Genomic DNA, 18,546 nt, shown 5'->3' with positions numbered 1-18,546 from the left:
GGCCAAGAGACACATGAAAAGATGCTCCACATCGCTAATTATCAGAGAAATGCAAATTAAAACTACAATGAGGTATCACCTCACACCAGTAAGGATAGCTGCCATCCAAAAGACAAACAACAACAAATGTTGGCGAGGCTGTGGAGAAAGGGGAACCCTCCTACACTGCTGGTGGGAATGTAAATTAGTTCAACCATTGTGGAAAGCAGTATGGAGGTGCATCAAAATGCTCAAAACAGACCTACCATTTGACCCAGGAATTCCACTCCTAGGAATTTACCCTAAGAACGCAGCAATCAAGTTTGAGAAAGACAGATGCACTCCTATGTTTATCGCAGCACTATTTACAATAGCCAAGAATTGGAAGCAACCTAAATGTCCATCTGTAGATGAATGGATAAAGAAGATGTGGTACATATACACAATGGAATACTACTCAGCCATAAGAAGTGGAAAAATCCAACCATTTGCAGCAACATGGATGGAGCTGGAGAGTATTATGCTCAGTGAAATAAGCCAAGCGGAGAAAGAGAAATACCAAATGATTTCACTCATCTGAGGAGTATAGGAACAAAGGAAAAACTGAAGGAACAAAACAGCAGCAGAATTACAGAACCCAAAAATGGACTAACAGGTACCAAAGGGAAAGGAACTGGGGAGGATGGGTGGGCAGGGAGGGATAAGGGGGGGGAAGAAGAAGGGGGGTATTAAGATTAGCATGCATGGGGGGGAGGGAGAAAGGGGAGGGTGGGCTGCACAACACAGAGAGGACAAGTAGTGACTCTACAACATTTTGCTAAGCTGATGGACAGTAACCGTAATGTGGTTGTTAGGGGGGACCTGATATAGGGGAGAGCATAGTAAACATAGTATTCTTCAGGTAAGTGTAGATTAAAAATTTAAAAAAAAAAAAAAAAAGAAAGAAAGAAAGAAAAGGGGGATTACTCCTTAACAGGATAAAACTATTGGTAAATCAAAGATCAACGCATGCTTTAAATATCCTTAATGTTGATCACTTAAAGGGTGTCAGATGATCAGCTATGGAGGTACTCTTTTCTGATAATATTCCTTTCTCTTAATTAAAAAAAAAAAAAAAAAGCAGTTACTGTGTGCTGACCTCCAATGAGTTCTGCACAGTGGTATAGAGGGCATGTCAAAGTGTGGGCAAAGGGTCTGTTTGTTTCTACGCAGAAGATCAAGGCCTAGCTTGGATACCCAGAAAATGAACTAAGATACGATATGAGGAGGAGCTTCCGGCATCAGCACTCTCTGGAGGACTCGTGCCGGGGGATGATCATCAAAAAGCCTCCACAGGGATCCGGACGATGCTGCGGTTGTGGCTGCATCCAGCCCACCATCTCCTGGACTTGCCATGAGAAGGAGGAGGGAGATGTCTAGGCTGGCATGTGCATACAGTGAGACAACGAATTTGACTGGATCTGTACTGTTGGAACTCAACCAGGAGTTGGGAGGGGTGCAAGTTGTAGCACCCCAAAATCTCATGACTATAGACTATCTATGGTTAAAAGAACATATGGGATGTGAACAGATCCCAGAAATGGGCTGCTTTAATTTGTCTGATGGTTCAAGTACAGTTGGAAAATATCCATCATATCATAGATAAATTTTCACAAATGCCTAGGGTGCCTAAATGGTTTTCTTGGCTTCACTGGAGATGGTTGGTAATTATAGATTTGCTTTGTTTATGTCACCGTATTCCTATTATGTCAATATGTGTGTGCAAATTAGTTAGTAGTTTAAAACCTATACATACTTAAGGTACTATACAAGAAGATATGTCAAAGAAATAATCAATCCTCCCAAGTTTCCTTCATATGCTACATCTATAGCTTTTCTTCTTCCTTCCTAATTACAAACTTTAAATAGAATTCGTGCCTCATATCGAATTTACCGAGTATCATAATTCCTCCAGGTGGTAAAGATACCTCGAGACAAGTGCTGGGCATACAAGCCACAGGGCATAAATCTGCAAAGAAGTAAAAAGCTAACCTTTGCAAACAATATGGCTTCTCTCTCACTTACCAACTTTACATTTCCCTGTATGGCCCCGGAAGATGACTGGTTAGCCAGAGACGGGTAAGATTCCTCAAGGGAGGAACAACCTAAGACAGGCACAGTCGCAGGGGGGCCATCAGGTGAGAATTTGGGGATCAACAGAGGTGAGGCTCAGAACCTCACCCCCCCTGCTTTGAGAGAAATCTTCTGCATCCGTGGATGTTTTGCTGCCCTTGTCTAGCCTGGATTAATACTTAGTCCATAGGCACACACCTGATCATCTGATCATCTACATTTGCCTTCTTACAGCACTAAACTATGTTTTCTACCTTTATCTTGCATCTACCTACCACTTCAGCATTTTATTAAAAATAAAAATAATAATAATAATAGGAGAAATGTGGGATCAACATATAAATCAAGTACAAAAATCAAATGAATATTCATATTTGACCTGATGGTTTATAGGTCATATTGCATGATCAAAACCGAAAGTTTCTGTGACGACTGCCCTTGTACTGTTCACCATGTAAGAATTTATTCACTCTGTAAGAATTCGTTCACCATGTAAGAACTTGTTCGTTATGCTTCAGAAGATTGGAGACTGACGAGAATTAGGCTTGAGATGGATTAATGATTGTACATTGAGCATTGACCCCCCTATACTGAATTTTATTGTTGTTAACAACCATTTGATCAATAAATATGAGAGATGCCCTCTCAAAAAAAAAAAAAAAAAAAGTCATTTCGAATAAATTTTCCAGTTAACTCCTCAAAAAAAAAAAAAAAAAAAAAAAAAAATGCATCTGAAGGACATTTTGAGGATCCCTTGTTAGCAACATCCTCTAGACAGCTCCTGGTAGGGCGAGGACCCCTCTAGGTGATTCCTGGTCAAATTTCCCTTTGTGGAGGAGAAAGCCTAAGAACAAGAAAGTTCTGCCAACACCTGGTATCAGGAGGGGGACAAAAGCAAGAGAAAAAGAAATACTAGTAAAGACCCCTCCCCAGCCTTCCTTTATATTAAGGGGCAAAATGCCTCATGCCATTGTTTCTGGCAGTTTCTGAAGTAGTTATGCCTCTGAAGAGAAACCTGCAGCCAAATCTACCATGCAGTCTCTTCCATTCAAAACAGAATTAGGAAGTTCAGAGTGAGGAAGGGAGTTAGAAGGTGCCAGCTCAGAGAGTCGGAGGCTCGGTACCCCATGCAAAGGGGCGTGTGCACTGGAACGGAGCCGCAAGGGCAGGTGAGGCAGCTGGGAGCTCATCAGGGCACAAAGGTGGGTGTCTCCGACAGCCTGCCAGTGGCTGCCATCCAGCTGGTCTGGCTTCGTGGTCATTAGTTGGGGCCCACAGGCACCAAAAGAAAACCGGGGCAGTATCTCCCTACCATGGGGACTCACCCATTAGTCTGCAGTGCTAACAGCCTGCCGTCCAAGTGATTCCAATCAAAGACTTCTGACTCTGAGAACTGGTTTCCAGTGAATCCTAACTGGTTTGGAGCCATAAGCACTGGAAGGAAATTCAGGCTAATAGGGCCTGGAACATTCTGTGAGTCAGTAATGGGAGCAGTTCCAACACACCCAATTCAGTGACAGTTTTGGAGCCTCTGCTACTGGTGCATATAAAACTAGACAAATGTTGGCAGCTGAGGACACAGCTATCAAGACTTGGTACCTACCACTGCTCTGTGGCACCGTGCAGAGGACACAGGATGGGAACACAGGCCGGCATGCCAGGCCCGAAGCTGCCACTGTCTTGCTGTGAGATCTTGAGCAACCCACTTCATCTCTGCTCAGAGGCCTCGATTTCCTCATCTCAAAAATACGGAAGTTGGACCAGATGGTCTCCAAGGGTTTTTGGTTCTTTTGAAAAGTGTATGTATGTGGCCTAATACTCAATGATTCCAAATGTTAGTACTAGTGTATCTGTTCTTAAGGACATGATGCTTTTGCAAAAGGAAAAGAGTGGTGTTGAAGGGCAGACACAGGAATCAGGAGCATGCAGATTGGCCCTGGAGCCCTGCCCGGGACCAGACACCTGGAGTTCCTCCTCATCACCCCACAGTCCTGTGCTGCCACCCCTCACCATGGTGCACTCTGGTACGCTCTTCTGTCCTGGAGGGCCTGCATTGACCCCTTGTCACTCTCAGAGCCGCACATCATTAGGCTCCAACTGCCCAGCAGCCAGGTCTCTGCCCTGGGATCCTGGGCTTCTGGGCATCAGGGGTCAGAATTCACCCCACACCAAAGGCAGGCTCCCAGGGGACTGTTCCGGGCCTGCAGCAGATGGTGCTTCTGCTCACCACTCAGTGTTGCACCCCGGACACACAGGCCCCCCACAACGGCCAGCACCCCACACACCTTGGTCTGCCACAAGCTTTACTTGGGCTCCTCCCTGCTCCCTGAATGCTCCTCTGCCTTCCCCTTCTTTGCTAATCCCTTTTTCCCTGCAAACCTCCTTACCACAATCCACAGCCCACACCAGACCCCTCAGGGCTCCCAGCACTCTGCAGTTGGGTCCCAGGCAGCCAGAACTGTCAGACTTGACTGGTCTGGTTCTTTGCAGAGGTCATTTTCCAAGCGCAGTCCCTGTGCCAGCAGCACAGACGTCCTCTGGGAGCTGGTTGGAAATGCAGAGTCCCAGGCCCTTGCCCTAGTCAGGCTCTGCATTTTCAAGGTTCCTGGGTAAGTCAGATGGCACCTTAACTATCAAGAAGCCATACTGTGAACTTTCCTAGGATGTCAGCTGGCCCATCAGAGGGTGCTCCTGGATAACAAGCACCATCTCTCTCCTCCTGGCACACGTTCAGGCCTCTATTCAGAAGTCATGCCAAAAACAGAGATGCTGACTGACCCGGCCTGTGGGAGAGAGCAGCCCAGAGGAAGCTTATGTGCAGACAGACTCGCCTTTCCACAGGCCCTGGACCTCCCTCACTGTCCAGAGCACCAAGATAGTGGTTACTAAAGTCTTGGCTGATGGGCAGTCCCTCTTTCCAAAGAAGGGGGCTGTCTAACTTCCAGAGGCAGGGAGACTGGCAAAATTACCTTCTCTACTCCTGTCGCAGGAGAGCATCTGTCATGTTTACTGTGGTCACCACTGCCACCACCGAGCTGGACAGAGGCCTCCAGTCCCACCTGAACTGCAGTGCATGCACCAGGCTCACAGGCGGACACTCATCTACCTTCGGGGGAGCTAGTGCCCTCATGGACTCTCACCTCACAGTGTCCCAGCTAGACCCGGGCCACAGGGTAGAAGATAGGTGGGTAGGTAGGTAGAAGCCAAGCTTCATATTGGGAAGAAGTGAGGGAGGTAAGGTGTGGACACCCATCCCCACAATAAAAATCCATGTCACCACTCGGCCACATGCCTCCGACTCTTCCCCGACACCAGGGCAGCTAAAACTCCTGTCCCTCCATAAGCATCCCTGTTTAAATCTCTTCCTATTCCCTCCCTGGTTTCTCACACAACAGCCCAGGTCATCTTTGCTTCCTGCTCATGCCTTGGGCCTGAAAACGGTGTCCCCAGCACACATGGTCTCCAGACCTCCTTAGCTCAACAGTTAAGAGCCCACATCTCAGACAGTTCTCAGAACTGCTTTTAAAAAGGACTATTTTAGAAACACGCAGAAAAAGTCGAGCACACATCTGCAGGTGAGCAGAATCGATTCTTACCATCAGAAAGAACTGCTCTTCTTTGAGGGCTGCTAACTCAGAGGAGAGTCCTGGGTCCTGTCTGCAGTCCCCAGCCTCAGAGACAAGCCCCTGCCAGCTTCCTCTCCATGGCACCCTCTGCGGGAAGTGAGGCTGAGGCAAACGGCTGCCCCAGGGTCAGGGCTCTGGCACCCCGGAGGATGTTCCTGTGGCTTTTCTCACTGCAGTCCTTTCACAAAGAACCCACTACATTGCACAGTTCCTTCCAAATCTGCTCCAGCTCTTGTGGGGAAATCAGCAATGCACTCTGGACTTTCCAGCTGCACAGTTCCTGGAGGCTGGTTTTTGCACTCTCGTTTTCCCCTTTCTCAGCTAAAAAAAGTTGGCCGAGGTCACGACATACAATGGCCAAGCCTGTGTCACTGACCAGATGCCTCCCACCCCCAGGCCTGTGCACAAGAGCTCCTTTGTCCCCTGTATTTTAGGCGGGACTCCCTGGGCCTGCCCAAGCCCTGCTAGGGAATGTTCCGCCAACTTCTCCCCAACCCGAAGTCGTGGCTCTGGCCCTGGGCCCAACTGTGTGAACCCAAGACCAGATAAAAACCAACATAGAAAGAATGGAGAATGCTCACCCAAAGAACTCATTTCCTTTCAGAAGTAAACCTTTGGGATTTTAGGTGCTGATTCTTTATATCTAGGTAAACATGGTTTTCCAGGAGGTCTGAGGTCCTGAAGTCTGGGTGGTTTCCAACAAAATACCATTTATTCTTTCAAACATACAGATGTTTCCATACGTTTCAATGCCAGGTCTTTTGGGTGGGGTTGGAAATCAGAACGGTTATCTAGGGACAGAGTCAGGTCAGGGGGCAACCTTGCTGGTTCATTACTTCTTAGCTGTGATCCCCACAGCAGGCCTCTAAGCTTCAGGATTCTTCACGTGGAAAATGGAGATGATCATGGTATCTTCCTCAAAATGTTGCTGTGAGGATTAAAGGGGGGGAAATCCACATAAACGCTTAGCAGAGTGCAAGGACAATTAAGTGCTCAGCACAAGCTAGTAGCTCATGTTCCCCTTGGTGGTGGCAGGAGAATAGGAGCTGCAGTTTCCCTGAACACAAAATGTAGACTCAACAATGAAAAATGAACAACCCTAAAAAATGAGCAATGGACACTTCTCCAAAGATGACCTACATGAAAAGATTCTCCATATCACTCATCACCAGGGAAATGTAAATGAAAACCACAGTGAGATTCTAACCTCACACCCATTAGATTGGCTAATATTTTAAAAGAATAGTAATAACAGAAAAGAGCAGACATTGGCAAAGATGTGGAAAAAACTGAACCCTCAGGCATTGCCGGTGGGAACAGAAAATGGTGCAGATACTATGGAAAACTGCACAGCAATGCCTTAAAGAATTAGACACAGAATTACCATAGGATCTAGCAATTCCACACACACCCAAGAGAACTGAAAGCAGGAATTCAGAACATTGCACACCTGTGTTCAAAGCAGTGTGATTCACAATAGCCCAAAGGTGGAAGCACCCCTAGCGTCCAAGGGTGGATGGCTGGATAAAGAAAATGTGTTTACACACAATGGAATATCATTCAGCCTTAATTAGGAAGGAAAGTGACATGTGCCGTGACATGGATGAACCTTGAGGACATTGTGCTCGGTGACATAAGGCAGTCACTGAAGGACAAATAGTGTGATTCCACTTATGTGGGGTACCTAGACTGGTCAACTCACAGAGACAGAAAGCAGAATGGTGTTGCCAGGGGCTGGAAGAGAGGGGTTGGGGGATGAGTGTTCAATGGGGACAGAGTCCAGTTTTGCAAGATGAGAAAGTTGTGGGCATGATGGTGGTGGTGGTCACACAATAATGTGGATGCCCTTAGCATCACTGAACTAGACAGTTAAAAATGGTTACAATGGCAGATTTTATGTTATGTATATTTTACCACAATAAAACAAAAGTCTGGGACCCACAGAGATAGTTTAGAACACAGGACCCTGGCCAGTGTGACTCATCAGCCACATCAGGGGACACACGGGGCAGAGTCACAGGGGAGGAGAAACGTGCACCCAGAGGGAAGCTGCCCAGCCTCCTGGTGAGGGTGGAGAAAGCCGACTGGGAGAAAAGGCCGGGCATCAATAGCAGGCTCACTGTGGTCCATTTTGTTTTCAATCTTGGGGAAACTGAGGCAGCAGATTCCCACATCCTAATGTTGACCACAGGCTTCTCTGCTTAGGGGTACAGAAGCTCAGGGGCCCCTGGAGGGCAGGTGACAACATGCTCCCCCCTAGACACATCAACTCCCTGTTTTGTGCATCTTTGTTCCACTTTCCTGGTCTCTCCCCTGCCACCCATGGGGCAGAGCTCCCTCTCTTTTAAACCCATTGATGCAGCTGCCTGGGGGACTGACTTCCCGTTTGATTGCCGGGCTGTGTCCAGCTGTAGGAATGACAAGACCTCTTCTTGAGCACTCACGCTGGGCCAGACACCGCTCTAGGTGCTTCCCGTGTCTTCGGTCACGTGACCCGTCTAACAAATCAGCGAGGTTTCTATTACTGTCCCCCTTAGAGGAGAAAACAGAGGCTCTTGGGATGGATCAGGAAGGGTGGGCAAGAGGACCGAGCTCCAGGCCATGCAGCCAGGTAAGCAAAGACACAGACAGAAAGCAGTGTGTGTGTGTATGGGGGGGGCAGGGGGGAGGGGGGGCAGTATGCAAGGGAGGATGGCCTACACCAGTTTAAGGGGTGTGGAAGGCTGACTCACATCCTGGGACCCCATGAGAGCACTTCTGCTAAGAAACTCAGATGCCTTTCTATGAGTAAGAGGAAAACACTGGTGGGTTTTGAACAGATGAGAAACCACCATCAAGGCTACTATGCTTTGTAGAAATTATCACACCACCAGGGTAAAAAGATCACACCATGACCTTGAAGTCAGCCATGCCCCTGGAACACACAGAGGTGAGCAGGGAGCTTCTCTGCTCCTGGCATAGGCTCCCACCCAGGAGAAGATGACAGCAAACTGCATTTGCACCGAGATGGCCAAGACCTTCGCCTTTGTCCTTTGTCCTTCAGGTTTTGTGGATTTAAAATGGTCATGGAAGTTTTCACAGCCTGTTCCTGGTTTTATAACAGCAAAGAGGGGACAGTTTTAAGGCCACTCAGCCTTGACACTCCGACCCTGCATCACACACATGAACAGGTGCAATCACGGACAATAATTGACACACAGAAATCGTCATCGCCACAGCTCCCAGTATGAATTCCAGCCAACAGCAAGGGACCTTTTGGGGCCACTATAAACCAGGAGGTTAATCCGCTCTGATCTGAGCCAAGCAGAGCAAACCAGGCCCGAAGATGCACCGATGTTAGTATTCCAGAGTGTGTAAGTCACAAACACACATTCTACTGGGTTTACCATTTGGGGTTTTCTGAGCTTCTCAATCCAAAGTCACTTCAGTTTTGTTTTACTGGCAGTCCTCTATAAGTAAAGTTTGGCTGTAAAAAGCACAAACTTTTCTCCCTGTTCTGGTCTCCAAAAATAGGTAGGTTTTGTGGATGTTTTGCTGCCCTTGTCTAGCCTGGATTAATACTTAGTCCATAGGCACACACCTGATCATCTGATCATCTACATTTGCCCTCTTACAGCACTAAACTATGTTTTCTACCTTTATCTTGCATCTACCTACCACTTCAGCATTTTAATAATAATGGAGAAATGTGGGATTCACATATAAATCAAGTATAAAAATCAAACGAATATTCATATTTGACCTGATTGTTTATAGGTCATAATGCGTGATCAAAACCCAAAGTTTCTGTGATGAATGCCCTTGTACTGTTCACCCTGTAAGAATTTATTCAGTATGTAAGAATTCATTCACCATGTAAGAACTTGTTCGTTATGCTTCAGAAGATTGGAGACTGACGAGAATTAGACTTGAGATGGATTAATGATTGTACATTGAGCATTGACCCCCCTATACTGAATTTTATTGTTGTTAACAACCATTTGATCAATAAATATGAGAGATGCCCTCTCAAAAAAAAAAAAAATAGGTAGGTTTCTACATAGGGAACCACATGGACCCCGAGTGACAGCAAGAAACCCATGATCCCAAAACAAAAAGGCCGACAATCATTTCCACCAAGCTGCATTTTCCAGAGTTTCAGGGAGTTAGATGCAACCAGTGCTCTTGTTGTTCTTTGTTTCAGCTGAGTTGAAAACTGTCAACCAAAATAGGCCCCCACTCACTGTAGGCCCCTGTCCTCTGTAGGATGCACCGTGTTGTTTTACAATGATAATTAATAAGAAAGGCTGGGTATGGTGATGACTCACTTTTTCTAAATGCTTCAAACTCATGAGAGGAAAAATTATTCACCAGCCCATGCAGCCTCCAAGGTGCAGGGTCTCGAAGATACCCCCACTCTCTAATACGAGCCCCTGGTCAATCAAACAACCAACAGTTACTAATACCTTTTACCAAATGTTATGGAAGGCGCAGGCAAGTTCAATGCCAAGGACTTGGCTTGTAAAATTTGGAAGGTAAGACACAGACACACACAAGGAGAAAAAAAGGAGTTACTACACAAGGGAGTCTTTGATGAGTGCCAAGTAAGTCGGCAGACAATACAAGCTCTCAGAATCCGGAGAACAGCGAGATTGCTTTCGGCCAGGGTGGTTGGGGGAGGCTTCATGGAAGATACACGGTTTGCCTGACAGCAGGGGTGGAAAGGAAGGACTTGGCCGGAGCACAGGCACACGAAGTGGGATGGGCCTTGGTGACCCATGGAGGTCATGGGAGAAAGTAAAAGTCAGTTCTGAAGAGAACAAGAGAAGCTGAAACCGAAACCCAGAGAAACCCAGCCATGGTGGGAGACAGCTGGGGGTGCGTGGTAGGGTTGTTTGGCTACACACCCAAGTTCAAAGTGATCAGTGGGCAACTGGTGCAAGTCTGGCCCCTGGTACACAGAGCTGGAGTATCTGCATGGAGATGGCGGTGAAATCCTCCAGATCGACTCAGAGTTCAGGAAAGGATGGACTGCTGAAACGTAAGGCATGCTCTCACGCATGGGGCAGGAGAATGCATTAACCCCAGACAACCTCAGGCCCAATTCCCCTATCCGTACCCTCTATTAGTGCTTGGAGCACCCCCAGGGACCCTCTCCAAGGCTTACGGGCAATAACCAGGCCTTCATCATGTCCCTTCCAATGCAGCCCCAGTGCCTCACTCTCAGGGACTACGGGACGGGCAACGAATGAATGAATTTAAGTTCTTAGAGTTAGAGTCACAGAAAGCAAATGAGGATGCGATCATTAGAAGAAATAAAGAGTTAACAGTGTCCCCAAGAGACACCAAAGAAAACGCTCAGGAACTACAGGGAATCTCAGGGAAGTGAGGTGGGTGTGGAAATCTGATCACAAGCACACACAGGGCTGGTAAGCATAAAGACACACAGAGAAGGGAGTATGATATTTAGATGCCATTACAGAAAAGAGCAAAAAATAAGTCAGGGTTGTAAGTAGTGGCTGCATCCAGGCCCCTGGGCCCTTTGATGGCTCCTGTGGGGTGATTGGCAGCCAGTGTCTTGCACTCAGCATTGCTGGGTCCAAGGCCCCTCACAAGGTTTCTCTGTGTCCCACACCATGAAAGATTCCCAAGGTCCAGCAGACACATCAGAAATGGCACCCATTTAAGAGGTCTCCTAACAAGCCTAGTTCTGGACCTATGGGATTCTGGGCTCAGCATGTCCCCAACCTCAGTCACCTGATGCTCCCCTGCAATCACTTTACCATAACTATGTAGCAGTTGCACTACGTTTTTTAACTGACTTCTATAGAACTTGAAGTTAGCCTGGCCCTAAGCAATAGCACCTATGAAACAGGGATTTGATTGTTCAGGTTTTTTCCCAAAACAAATGGAATTTAAAAACTGTCATCTCAACATGATGTAAGCTTATCTTACATAGCCTTAGTTGTAAACTCAGCCCATTTTGAGAAATACGGTTTCAGGCTATGTGTAAAATTACCATGGAGCAGCCACGAAATGTTTCAGTTTTCTTTCTGAATCCCAGAAAACCAGGCTTGAATTCTCTACTGACCACATGCCCACAACGGCAGGAATGAGGTCTTCAGTGTCTGTGCTTGAACCACGACTGGTGGCCCAGGAGGACAGGAAAGGGAAATCCAGTGGCTTCTCAAGGTAAGGTGGATCTGACAGGAGTCATGTGGACACCTCTGTCCACATCCTATTAAAGAGGCAATAAGGGGAAAAGAAAAGGAAGAAAAGATAAAACTCACCCAAGCTTCAAAAAGAACCCAAATGGTTGACAATCAGACTCAGGAAAAAAAAAAACCTTCAAGAACCATTAGCCCAGAGGAGAGAATGAAAAAAATCTGACAAAACAGAGACTATGAAAAGGGAAACAGCATTTCCCACCTTCCCTGCTCACTGCCTGAAATCTGCAATACACTTGGGTGCCTCTGTCATTCTCTGACCCTAATTTGTGATGCAGGATCTGCACCAACCTGAGCACTGAGCAGCCAGACCCCTTGGCACAGAAGCTGCCTGAGAATTGCTCTTTCCTCTCCATCATCCATTTTCATTTTCCATTTTCCATTTCAGCACAGCAATTCCCAGAAAACAGGAGGTGCAGGTGGGTAGGGGCTTGGGAGGAGTGTTAAGAATTCCAAGATGTATGGATCCTACAGGTCAAGCCTGTAAAATGCTCTGGCAGCAGAACATGGGGATGGGACCAGGGGAACTGTGATTTTTCATGCACTCCACCAATTTGGAGGATGAGAAAGCCAAACAGTAAAACAGCAGTCCACCGGGTGACAGCCAATTTAAAATAAGGACTAGACTGGAAGATGTATGTATCACTGGACCTAAAGGTAGGTGACTGGGGAAAGGAAGTCAAACTTCCCTCAAGGGCACACAGTACCAAGGCCAGCACCAAACTATATATATATTCTTTGTTGATACTGGTATATAGCAGATCCTGCTTGTTCAAGAATGAATTAAGAAAGGGGAGAAAATGTGGGAAAAGGGTGAGAAAATGCCATCCTGAAGGTTCAAAGAAAGAGCACACTTCAGAAAATAATTCAGAAGAAAATGTCAAGAAACTGCTAGAATGTAAAGAGTTGTGACAGAGAATCATAAAGGGGGGGGGGGGGGAACGCCAAAATAAAAAGGATGACACAAAGAAGAAAATGGATGAAGTAAGGATTATATGAAAATTGCTTGTTTAAACCCACATTTGTCATTGTGGGTAAATAAAAATATAAAAAGTTAAATCATTGAAGTGCAGAGTAAGCTCAGGATCTCCCAAAACTGCAAAGTAAAAAAAACAAGGAAATAAACAGTGTATGTTTAAGAAGTGTTCCATTAGAAAAGACTGGAATAAATCAATAGTAAATTGCAAAAATAAAAAAAAATAATTTTAAAATCATGCACACAAACAGGCAAAGAAAAAAGTTACCGAGGACATCAGGGGTTTTTTATATTTTTATTTTTTCAGACTTCTCCTCTACTCCTACTAATGCCTAGAAAACACTTCCCTTTAGAATAAAAACTCCTTGAAGAGGGAACTTCATTCTGCTTACTGCTAACCAGAGTCTGGCATCATCCCTCTGAAAGTGCTAGAAGGCAAATCCCACTAAGTCAAGGATTCATGAGGCATGGTCCTCGTTTTTTTCTTCACTAAGGGTGTTCAATAAACATCTGCTAGATGATGGATCAAACTGAACTGCAATAGAAATTTCTATCCAAAGAGACTGAGATCAATGACATCTGTATCCAGACAAACTGTATTAATACATCATGTGAAAGAAAAGGAAGGTTCTCTGAAGCATGCAAGGGAAGATACCACCACTCAATCTCTAGGCACTGAAAGATAAATCAAATTTAGGAAGACGACCATGGGAAGTAACCATATAAATGCACCTATGAGCTGTTTCTGATTCAGTGCAGACCCCCAACTCAGAAACCTGGTGCAGAAGCCTGGATTTTCAGGCTTGGGGTGGAGCTTAGCGCCCCAGTGTTTCCCTCAGCCTGCCTCTGCTGCTTTGCTCCCATCCTGGAACCAGGATAGAGCTGTCCTTCCTGCAACACCCTTCAAGGCCAGTAGAGACAAAGCCTCCAGCCACATGGGCAGCACTTACAACTGATGCTGCCTTTTCTGTCCAAGCACATGCCGACAATGGGGGAATTACAGAAGCTCTGGGGACTCGGTTTTAGGAGAATCACTGAACAAAACATCTTTGTTTCCTCTGTCCACCCAAGCAACACCACACTGTGTAAGCACCATAGTAGCCACTTTCTTTGCCAAAGAACTTGACTAATGATTTTCTACATATTTAAAACTCATACTGAATGAACCAAGTCTTCCCCACCCCACTAAATCAGGAAAGACTAATAACCCACCCAGCCACCAGTGCTTTCTGTCATCAAAACCCTCTTTTATATTATCTTTCTAAGGGTTGTTCCTGCTTTAGAAATCAAAGTATGCAACATGATCTCAACTAGAGAAAATAATGTTCTCCCGACCCCAAACAAAGCACTAAGGAGACATGAAAATGTTAACAAAGGTTATCTTTGTATTATGGGGTTCCTCTGGCTCTTTTAATTGCATTCATTTAATCACATTTAAAATTTTTATTTATTTTTAATTTTTAAACTAAAAAATTTAACTTTTTAAAAACTGTGTTTAAAAAATTATGATCGTCCCCCAAAATTAGTGCATACAATTCTAAATATACCATATGATACTAATTATGTAGACAAATGTAAGGAGAAAAAAAAATTAAAGGGGAAGGAAAAGAATGCTAAATATTTTTTTCATTTCTGCTTTTCTGTATTTTCCAACTTTCCTAATAAGCATATTGATTTTAATGCATTTTAAAAATCTTTTACTTATTCCATTATTCATGTAGAAATATAGCCTTATTTAAAATATTTAGTTAACATTTGCTAATAAAACCCCCCTGTGACATATCCATTCTTACTTGCCATCCCCTGAAACAAACCCTGTCCAGATTAGAATTCATTGTACTATCTTTCAAATGGTAGGGGAGACTTGGGGGACTTTTATTTTTAAGAAAACAAAATTAATCAAGACAAAAATGAGCAGCAGTAAAGAACTTTCTGAACCAGTGCAAGGCAGACACAGAAATCATATACAGAGGGGACCCTAGAGATCACTTGATCCTGTGTTGCCATTTTACAAACTGGGAAACAGAGACCCAGAGACAGATGGTGGTGGCCAAGTCTCCACCACTTACTGCAGAGTCCCCTCCTTCTCAGTCCTTGGCTACTCTAAACCTTGGTGCTGATGTGACCATCATGGCTAGGGAAGGTCTGGTCGGACGGCACCGCCCAGCAGAAGCCCAAGTCCCAACTAGGATGGCTCCGAGGCTGACCCCCACACCTCTCTGCTCAACCGCGAGCCATTTCCTATCTGTTTGTGGCCAGTGAGCCCCTGTGAAGGGAGTGGGCCCAGGGAGGAAACATCTGTGCATACAGGGGGGGGTGAAGTCATAAAAGAACTTGAGTTTCCCATTGGCAAATCCTCTTCTGCCAATTTTTTTCCACTTACTGAAATGCAAAGCTCCATTCCAGCAAAGGGGCCTGGAAGACTCCAGAATCTTCTAGAAAGCACAACCTCTAATCTGCAACAAGAATCCCCAAAACGAAGTGTGCCTGGATACACTGGGCTGTGAAATAATAAACAGAAGACAGAATCTCCACAAATGAGTTGATTGTCCACAGACGTCCATTTGTTTGTCCCCAAACCCAGCTTCTAACCCACAGTCAGGTATAGAGGAAGTTCAGGAATAGGTTTCACAGCTTACTAGCCCTAGGATCTCAGGCAAATCACTTCACCTCTTTGAACCTCACCTTTTTTCTTTTACACATGCAAAAAAGGAAATACCATCCTGTCCTTCACAGAATTCTCGTAAATATTGGAGGACCAAAATGATGGTAGGTACTCTGGAAATATTAGCATTGCTCCATACCTTTCCATCCCCGTTAAATTACTGAGCAACCTTTGAGGAAAGTCACCACTGAGGTCAGCAATGCTGAGTCACTAGGTTGCACTGCCTGGGTTTTCCCAACAGCCTGGAGTAGCCTGTACAGAACAACACCTTCTAACCCTTCTGACATAGACCAAGCTCATCAAAGGAACCAAGGAAGGGCATGTGAAATGGAATCACTAGGCTCAGAGAATGAGGCTGGAATGTGGAGACCATCACAAGGGGCTGGCAAAGCCCTAGGAGCCAAGAACACCCAGGTCTACCAGGGCTGCTGGACAGCTGGCGAGCCCCACAAACCAGACCGAGCAACACACACACCCCTGGACAAGAATTGCAAAACAATCAATACAAGGCCCCAGAAACCTTCCTGAAACAGCCTAGGTACGCCTTCATTTGATCTTTGCTGCCGGGAGCAAGGATGCCCTGCAAGAACCGCCCCCCAAATCAAGCTCCTACAAATGAGACAGGAAGGACAAAATGCCAGATTTCTTTTTCTCACCCTTGTACATCCCCAAAGTCGATTCCACATCCTATACTTTACCATCAGATCTTACCTCTTGCTTTTCTCAGTTGCTGAAGTGCCATCTGTCTACTGTGGGTCAGTAACTTGAATATATTGTAGCTTACCTGGCCCTTACAAGACCCCTGGGAGAGAAGTATTCTTATTTTCCTTTTACAATGGAATAAACCAAGGTCTTATCCAGGTTTTTACAATGTATAACTAGACACAGAACCAGTTTGAACCCCATGTCCTGTCTCCAAGGCTGACACAACTCCTCCTCACACCAGGCCATCTCCCACCCCCAATCCCATCATACCCAAGGCTCCTCCATAGTGCCCAGGAACCCTCTATCCAAAGGCAAATACTCCAGGAGGAGAAGTTGCATTTGAAGCCACCACCAGCCAAGCCCCTAATTATCAGTTTCACATGGGAGAAGGTAACAGCTGATTGCCAGTGGGAGCCTTCTTAACTGGAGAGAGAGGTGCCAGGTGAGAAGGAAGTACCAAGCTATGCATTTCCACAGCCAAGAGCTTTGACCAGCACCCACGGGTGAAATGGCACCTAAGAAGGATGTCCACTGAGTGAGTGTGCACAGTTACAAACTGAGTGACTGTGAGAAGCTTGGTTTCTGAGCTGGCACAGCTAGGAGCTCCAGCAGGCAGCCCTGGCCCATCCACAAGAAACCAGCAAAGGAAGCATCGGGGATCAGCCTGGGTTCAACGCTCCAGCCAGGGCAGGGACCCACCTGTTCTGTCTGATGGACAGGGCTCCTCACTCCTCGCTGTCTCCTGGAAGATGCAGGCCCCTATCCCAGCACCCACTTCCCTCCTGTGTGGACTGATCCACTCCTTACCTCTATGGCTGCTCTTGTTGGGGTGGCCTGTGACAAACGATCCTTGCCCCTCATGAACAAGTACAGTGTCCTACTCAAATCTGTCCCCAGACACAGAAAATACACCCAACAAATATATGCTGAATTGATGGAGTTCCCCCCAAGTCTCTGAGTAGGATTTGTCAGCCCACCTAGAAGTGAGTATCTACTTTCCTCACCTGGACACCAAGGTGAGGTAGAGAATAAAGGACAAGAAGGTGGAGGCAGAAGCACTGCCTGTGTATTTACCTGTTTTACACTATGAAGGTCTTATGTGCTGAAATGCTTTCAGGGGCCCCTAAATCACAAATGACAGAATGGGTCAGGGAGAAGTTTATCAATGGCTTGGCCAGGGTGTCTGAAACAAGCCTCTCAAGGGCCTAGGGTCCTCCAAGTCAATATATTTGGAAAAGACTGACTCTCTTGGCTCACTTAAGACTGCCCACTAAATGAAAGCCTTTAGCCAGAGGGCAAGTGGGCAGAGGTCAAGTCATCATCTCACAACAGCAGTCTAAGTTACCAGCCCTAGATCTGAAATGTAAATGTCATTGGCTTTTTCCTGTATGTTTTTAAAGAACCAATACATTATTTTCAATAATGACTCCCAGCCTCTGAATGCCTTGTTACCTTTGATAATCTTGATCAGCCAACCTGACCTTTCTCAACATGATTCAATTCCCTGGCAATGTTTACTAGGGTCACATGCCGCTTCTCCCATGGAAGATAGCCCAGTGACCATCCATCTCTCCAGGACAGTTGAAGGCACTAGGGCTTGTTCACTATTGTTGCATCAAGAGGACCCACAGAGAAAAGTGCTGAATAGCTGGTGGCTGGACAAAAAGGAGTTGAGATTTTCTGTATCCATAAATTGGAAGGAGTCCTCCAGCCCTCACAAGGAACTCTTCCTGGAGTGGTGTGCAGTGAAACCCGCAACCCTTCCTCCTTTGCTTTTCCTCTCCTTTGGGTCTTAAAAGGATGGAGAGTGACAATAACAGTTGCAGGCACCCTGTCTATGCTCTGAGCCTCCGAGGAATGGTTCTCAACCTTCAGGAATTTCACCTGTATCAGAAGGACCTTTACAACACAGACTAATGAGCCCCACCCTCCATGTTTCTCAATCACTACGTCTGGGTGGTGCCCAACAATTTCATTTCTAACAAGTTCCCAAGCGATGCTGCTGTTACTGCTGGTTTGGGCATCACACATTGAGAACTACTGATGTGAAGAAAAGAAAGAGCCTGTTCTAAAATCTACCTCTGTTCCCAGAAAATTAATCTTTAAGAGACTGCCAAATTCACTTTCAGAAAGAAATAGACTCTCTGATTCCTTAAAAACATGGCCCTCTTATTTTCCCTGTCTTCATAGACATGAGTGCATGATATAGTTCACATTTCCCCAACCATAAGAAAATTATTAAAAAAATAAAATGAATAATGGCAGAGATCCATACCA

At 45.8% G+C, this 18,546-nt stretch overlaps 1 protein-coding gene across 15 annotated transcripts in view; it reads right to left on the bottom strand.

The window, feature by feature from the left end:
• The window catches only part of GAS7 (growth arrest specific 7), a 236,842-nt gene that overhangs the window by 109,297 nt on the left and 108,999 nt on the right, over nt 1-18,546 (bottom strand). Inside the window, exon 1 of one of the 15 annotated variants that reach the window (XM_017658643.3) lies at nt 5,688-6,645. The exons of the other annotated variants lie outside the window; for them this stretch is intronic. Coding sequence (XP_017514132.1) covers nt 5,688-5,690 — 3 coding nt within the window. The 5' untranslated portion in view covers nt 5,691-6,645. Of the gene's footprint in view, nt 1-5,687; nt 6,646-18,546 lie in introns of those variants that run through there. 15 annotated transcript variants of the gene reach the window in all.

This window comes from Manis javanica, chromosome 4 (assembly GCF_040802235.1).
Source record: "Manis javanica isolate MJ-LG chromosome 4, MJ_LKY, whole genome shotgun sequence".
Taxonomy (NCBI): domain Eukaryota; kingdom Metazoa; phylum Chordata; class Mammalia; order Pholidota; family Manidae; genus Manis; species Manis javanica.
The sequence above is the reverse complement of the archived record's forward strand: the minus strand, read 5'-3'. Positions and strand labels throughout refer to the sequence as shown.